Source organism: Abramis brama, assembly GCF_963993115.1.
Source record: "Abramis brama genome assembly, chromosome: 8".
Taxonomy (NCBI): Eukaryota; Metazoa; Chordata; class Actinopteri; order Cypriniformes; family Leuciscidae; genus Abramis; species Abramis brama.
In genome coordinates this window covers 28,927,391-28,933,986 of record NC_139970.1, presented here as the reverse complement: position 1 = coordinate 28,933,986, position 6,596 = coordinate 28,927,391, and the positions used below count along the sequence as shown (strand labels likewise).

The 6,596-nt window shown below is 37.6% G+C and overlaps 1 protein-coding gene across 1 annotated transcript in view; it reads right to left on the bottom strand.

Moving 5' to 3' along the window:
* Positions 1–3,689: 3,689 nt before the first annotated feature.
* plekhm3 (pleckstrin homology domain containing, family M, member 3) overlaps positions 3,690–6,596 on the bottom strand; it is a 39,416-nt gene continuing 36,509 nt past the window's right edge. Inside the window, exon 8 of the mRNA XM_084122496.1 lies at positions 3,690–6,250. Within this exon, the coding sequence (XP_083978622.1) occupies positions 6,079–6,250 (172 nt within the window). The 3' untranslated portion in view covers positions 3,690–6,078. The remainder of the gene's footprint in view (positions 6,251–6,596) is intronic.

Here is a 6,596-nt window from a genome sequence, read left to right as displayed (position 1 = left end):
AAATGCATTTTATCATTTATTAATCCAGGTATTCATTAAATATCTTGTTTTTGATTTCCACAAATCATTATGTTTATTTTTCCTTTCTTACTTTATAAACAAACACAGTTTTGGGCCCCTGTATGTCCTCACTATGTGCTGTTTTGTGCATTTATATCATAAAATGATATCATATTCAGTAGCTTGCCTGCTAAACATCAATATTTAAGCATGAAAAAGCAGAACGCAGCTGATGTCGAGGAGTGTTATTGCTCAGTGGTCCCGTGTGTTTAAGCGGCAGGTGGACATTAGGAAACTAGAGGGTTGAAGCAGACATTCCCTAACCCCTTTTACACGAGAACCGGACCTTGGCGCTCCATCCCATGTCACTATTGTCTCCACCCCTCCTGCCTCCATTCTGCCGTCGTCTTTTTCTCCTTAAACCGCCCTTTTGTTGTCTTTTTCTGATGGCATTTCTGGCCCCTTGTTGTCAGAGTCCTAAATGAGTCTTGACTGGCCTGTGGGCCACTGGAGAAGCACAAAGGAGAGCGTTCCCCTCGCTACAGTGGAGCCATTGTGGCTTTCAACAATGCACTAATTGGCGACGACAATTAAGCACGACCAACACTCAGGTTCAATTTGCCCACTCCTCAATACAAATCACAGGCAAATGAGTCAGACCGTGCACACACAGCTCACACACACATTCACACGGCCCTGCTAAAATAACAGCTATTCTCATAAGCATAGTGCAACTACCAAATATACGCTCCCACCCCTTCAGCAAGTTCATGTTAGCTGTGAAGGGAAATACTGCAGGAGACTCAAACTGTGAGGAGGGTGAAGCAAGAACAGGCTGTTCAGCTTGTCCAGACGGATTGGAAATTCCATAAAAGCTATTTTCTTTTGGATGATTTAATGCATTATGATTTTTATTTTGATTTAAAAAAAAGATTTGACAAAAATTCTGCTTTGATACTTAACAAACATTGTATCTAACGTGTTTGTTTCTCTTTCTTTTAGGTACAACTTCAGCATAATTCATCTATTGTTCTGTGTGTAAAAAAATAATAATCACAGCATATCCCTAAAAACATCCTCTTGACACGAAAAAATCTTCACTGTTCCAAAAAAAAAGGACGCAACAAGTCCAGGTATGTGTGAAAACTCCCATCTTAAAGGCATCTTCAGCATTGAGCTGTCACACATTAAGACCGTAATGGAGTCTGGGATCAGCAGGACGCCTCGATTTTAAGCCGAGGCTCGAAAACCGGCTTTAAGAGTTGGGGAACAAGCACATTCTCACAAAAACACACACAAAGGAGGAAAGACTTGGCATGTTCCGGCCCATCGGCAGTGGTTGGATTCTCGTGGATTATTCTCTGTCAGAGAAAGGCTTTAGAGCTCTCTAAAGCCAGGACAAATTACTGTTCTCTTTCAAGAGAAGAAAAAAGCAGGGGAGGAGGAAAAAACATGAGGGAAGTGTTGAAAAAGTAAACCAAGGAGAGGAGGAAGCGTCTGGGGTGGCCGGCCATTAGCTTAACCGAGACATCACTCAGACAAGAATCAGGAAAGGTTTGCAAAACTATATTAAACAAGCCTGGTTCTTAGTTTTCCTGCACATGTAAGGTGATGAAAGTGAATATATGGAACAGGACAAAAAATACAGGTGTTTACTAATGTGACTACATGGAAGTGTCCAAATACAGTTTATATTTTTTCATATTCAAATATGTATACGTGTGTGTGTGTGTGTGTGTGTGTGTGTGTGTATATATATATATATATATATATATATATATATATATATATATGTGTGTGTGTGTGTGTGTGTGTATATATATGTGTGTGTGTGTGTGTGTGTGTATATATATATATATATGTGTGTGTGTGTGTGTGTGTGTGTGTATATATATATACACACACCTACATACACACATAGTTGTAATCGAAATTATTCAAGCCCCATTGCAAATCAGATTTATTGGCAAAATTTACAGACTTTCAGATGTTTGCAATGAACACATCAAACAAAAGTAATTGAAATAGCTCAATGCAACAAGTGGTTTCCCCAAATTCAACTGAAAATGCAACATTGAATAATCTTTTAATAATCGCACCCATTAAAGTTTAAATATATATTTTATATTGTAATAATTTCACAGTTAATCTCCAAATGAATGTACAAACAATATAAAAACAGCATAAAGACAGCATATTTTAAATATTTGATCTAACAGGTAGGAAATTTACAGAATAGCATGCATACATTATAAATGAAATATAGATTAATCCTTATTAAAGCTACAAAAGTTATTCCGTCAAGAGCAGTCAGTGATTTACATTATACTGACAGATATCACAGCAGCAGGTTTATTAGGCTTCTGTCACTTTAAGATTAGAAGCACATGACGTGGATCTGACACACATCCAATGTCCTCACAACTCTTTATGGTAATTTAAGACTTTATTTAACTAATTTAAGACTTAAGATGCTCAACAAAGCGGGCATTTTGGCATACTTTTGTGTTTTTTGTCCATTCAAGCGCTAAAGGGAGCGCTGTCTTAAGTGTTTTTCTGTATGCATGAGTCCTGTGTGTGTCTGTCACACAGACAGGAGATTCACAGACACACACCAGTACAGAGTTAAGTTCTTTTTTGCATCTTATCGCACTTGAATGGTTTAATAGCAGTTGAATGAATGAAGATGTGATCATATACTGTATATGTACATAAATCACTTTTTTACGATGGAATAAAACGGTTATTAAAACGGTTATAATAAAATAATTAATTTGAAATGTAAATACGATATAAAATAATAATAATAAAGACAGCAGAGCTAAACAATGGGGAGTTTTTTAACTTTCAGATTTTTTAATCTAGATAAAACTTAATTTTCTTTATAATATATATTCAATAACACTTTTGATGGGGGAAAAAAGCACAGAATACAAAACATCACTGATTAGTTTGTAGTTTTAAACACATACTGATGCTTTCAAGACTACCAAAAGTAATTTTTGTCATTTCAACAAAACCCCATTTATGTTAGTCAGCTAAATAACATCAACTTAGCAACAAATCAGTAGAATTTGCCACAGAAATGTAGTATACATTACAGAAAACCAAATGCTTAAGTTTTTAAAGGCATAAACATTGGATCTGTAAGCTTCATGAAAGTGTCAGCAGAGCACTTTTCAGTCAACTGGTCCGAAACTCACTCACACTGGCCCTGGGCCAGCGGACCATTCTTATTGTTGAGCCCTGGATAGGTTGGACAAATATTTAAAATGCCTTTATGAAGAAAATACCTCCATGGTAACTGTTCTCAATAGAATCATATCACATCACAAGACTGAATTTCAAATGTTTATACGTCAGTACCACTATGCAAAAAATTAGAAGCCTCATGCTGTGGTCTCTAACAGGTCCAGTGGTTGTTGGTACAACTCCAAACAGAACCAGATACAAGCATGTGGCTTTTAATTTGGGATTAGCTCGTGATTCACTGCTTGGACCCACTTCGGTGCACCAGGACCCAAAAGGGAACACCACAACCACAGCCACGGCCATGATGCATTTGTTCCACTGCTGCCTTGGATTCTGACCAGGAAAATAATCCGTGCAGAATCAAAAATACTTTGCAAAATCCTAAAAAGTCAATTTAGATGACGCCATTAGTGTTGGAGCATAAAAAGAGCACAATGTGTTGTTAAGTAATTTTCTTTATTGGCAACAGTGGTAAAAAAAAGGCAAAGAAAAGAGGAAAACTGGAAGGAACCCGCACCAGTTCTGAAACACAAATATTTGTAGTTGCAAGAGGTTGTCTGTAATGGAGAGTTTACAGAGTACAAGAAAGCACAGGGAAAATCCGAAAACTGATACAGAAATTGCAGTTAAGTATATAAATACAATAAATATGTCTGAAACAAAACTGACATGTAAATATACAACTGAGAACAAGATGACAGCAGAAAAAAAAAATCCATTACAACTTCAACAAACATGAAAATAAAAGACCATTTTGGTGTACTGAAGGAACAAAAGATATTCACCAAGTACATCCACTGAGTTCCCTTTTTGTTTGTCCCATTATTCATTGTGTTAAGAATCCCTGATTTTAAAGAACAGTACGAATAATGCAATGTAACATAATAAATCAAACTTTCAAAGCGAACAGATTTTAAATCATTCCATCTTACAGTAACATGTAAAACATGGTGCATTTTGCTCAGTTCAAGTTTAAAATGGTGTAATGACAAGATCTCTGATGGGAAAACAAGAGACTGCCAGATTTTGGGAAGATTCCTTTTTTTTTAGTAAGATAAGTAAAGGTCTTCGCCTTCAAATACCAAAATGATTAAGTGATTATATTACGATATATTCTATAGCCTGATATTCTGATTAGATTAAATACTGAAACATTATTTGATTATAGCTTGTTAATTGAAGAACATCAACAGGCCAATGCGTTGGCTTTCAATTTAAGGCAGGCAAACAAACACAGATTCAATAAATACAACCAAATGTTCTAACACGATCACCCATCCATGATTTTACATCATTCTATCACACACAAACCACACGTAAACTAAGACTGAATCTCATTTAGAAGTAAACTTCTTGGTGCAAAACAAGCTCATAAGCTCAAAAACTCACAAACAAAATGTAACATGGTAGCAAATGATATGTAAGTTGACCTAGACCCATCTGAAAGAGTTCAATTAATGTCGATTGTTGGCCAGTAATAAACTTAAGATGGTTTGGCGTAGTTTCAAACATCAACTGTACAGCATCAGTTTGAATATTTCACATCCAGTATAACCAGTAACTTGTAGCCGATTTTTTAATTAGTAGGTAGTTTCCAATGCGTTTCTATCAGTAAAGCTGAGTGTGATTTATATCTAACGCTTTGTTTGCTGGTGAGGTGTCCAGGAAGAGAGACACTGCTCTTTTCTCCTACTGTATGCTTACAGAAGAAAAGAAAACTGAAGAAATAAAAAAATTTAATGAGAAAATAAGGTTTAATTGTGATTCTCAGGATTCAAGGGAACATTGTAAAATGTCAGTAAGCTCGCTACATTTACAGCAGGGGTCGTCTGACAAAAAAGGTATCGTCCACATATTGTCGAACTACAGAAGAACAGGTCTGGTCGAAGAATTTCGGGTTTGCTTTACGTTTCTTGTTAAATAGACGTATGAATGCTAAACAAAGCCCTGGAACTCTAGACTGTAATTTTGGGGCTTGGTGGCCAAGGGTAGTTTGTAATCATAGACCAGGCGGTTAGCAAGAACAACGTGGTTCGGCTGCTTATAGGCAGTGCCATTGAGTGTTGATAAACAGTCAAACGTTTTAAACTTCAGCTGGACGGGACAAGACAGAAGTCCTAGGCTCATATTACACAACTCAAACCTTCGGTCCACAAAGCTCAAAGCATAACGGATTTAAAATGAAAACAGGTATGCAAACATACTGTGACTGAAAGTGCAATGAACTTATAAAAAAAACTGAACAAATTGCAAATGTGAAAATGCAATAATTAAATCATGTTAAAAACATAAAAAAAAGATATTTTTTGTTCTAAGGAAGTTCATCTTCATGTTCTAGATCAAGGTTCTTCGGCATCGTAGGTTAACTACAGCGGGGAGGGAAACCGAATGGAGCGGCCAGACAGCCATCTTGCAGCGCTCATTTTCACCAAACCATTAATGGATTAGAAGCTCTATTTGTGTCCTGAAATTGGTTTGAATCATCACTCTTGGATTGTGAGTCTGCCAAAAAAAGTGCATTATTTTACATCAGTCAGTGAGAGTGTTTATGTGCAAGTGTGTGAGTGTACTTTGCCTGTATTTGTCGGTTGGCCCTGGCTGTCATTTGGTAGATGAAAGGGAAGGGTAAATTGGTATCATTATGAAGCCTCTGCTCTTCGGGAGCTGAATTATTGTCTCTGTGCCCATCTCTCTCAGGTGAGGGAGAATGTAAAAAAACAAAAACTCCTCTGTTTCTTGGTTTTCAGGGAGCACGTCCACCGAAGGAACACAGTATCTTGTGCTTCTTGGATACAGCAGCACTCGGACTTCATTAGAGCAGCGTGTTCAGGTGTCCAGCTCGAAGCAGTCTAGCACTTGGTCATCAGGGCTGTCGTGAGGGCCGTGCCTCCTCCAGAATGACGCCGGCTTCTTGTGCAGTTCTCTGCGTACGCATCGCGGGCACGGCTGGGCTCGCATCCGACACTCGGCGTGGAAGACGGCTCCGCAGCCATCGCATCTGCAGTCAAAACAGAAGAACGCTGATGGTTGATCCAAACATTCATTGATACTCGAAACAGTTCTGTCTTAAATAGCCCCACATCATCACATAGCCTTCACCATACCTAGAGATTGGCATGGGGTACTTTCCATAAGATCAGCTCTCAATGCAAATCAAACTAGCTTTTAGGCTAACTGAAATAAAATCATGCCAATCTCTAGGTATGGTGAATGCTATGTGATGATGTGGGGCTATTTTAATTCCAAAGGCCAAGGGAACTTTATCAGGATGCATAGTATCCTAAAAAAAAATATAAAAAAAATACTTAAAAATAAAAATCTGCCTGCCTCTATGGGAATTTAAC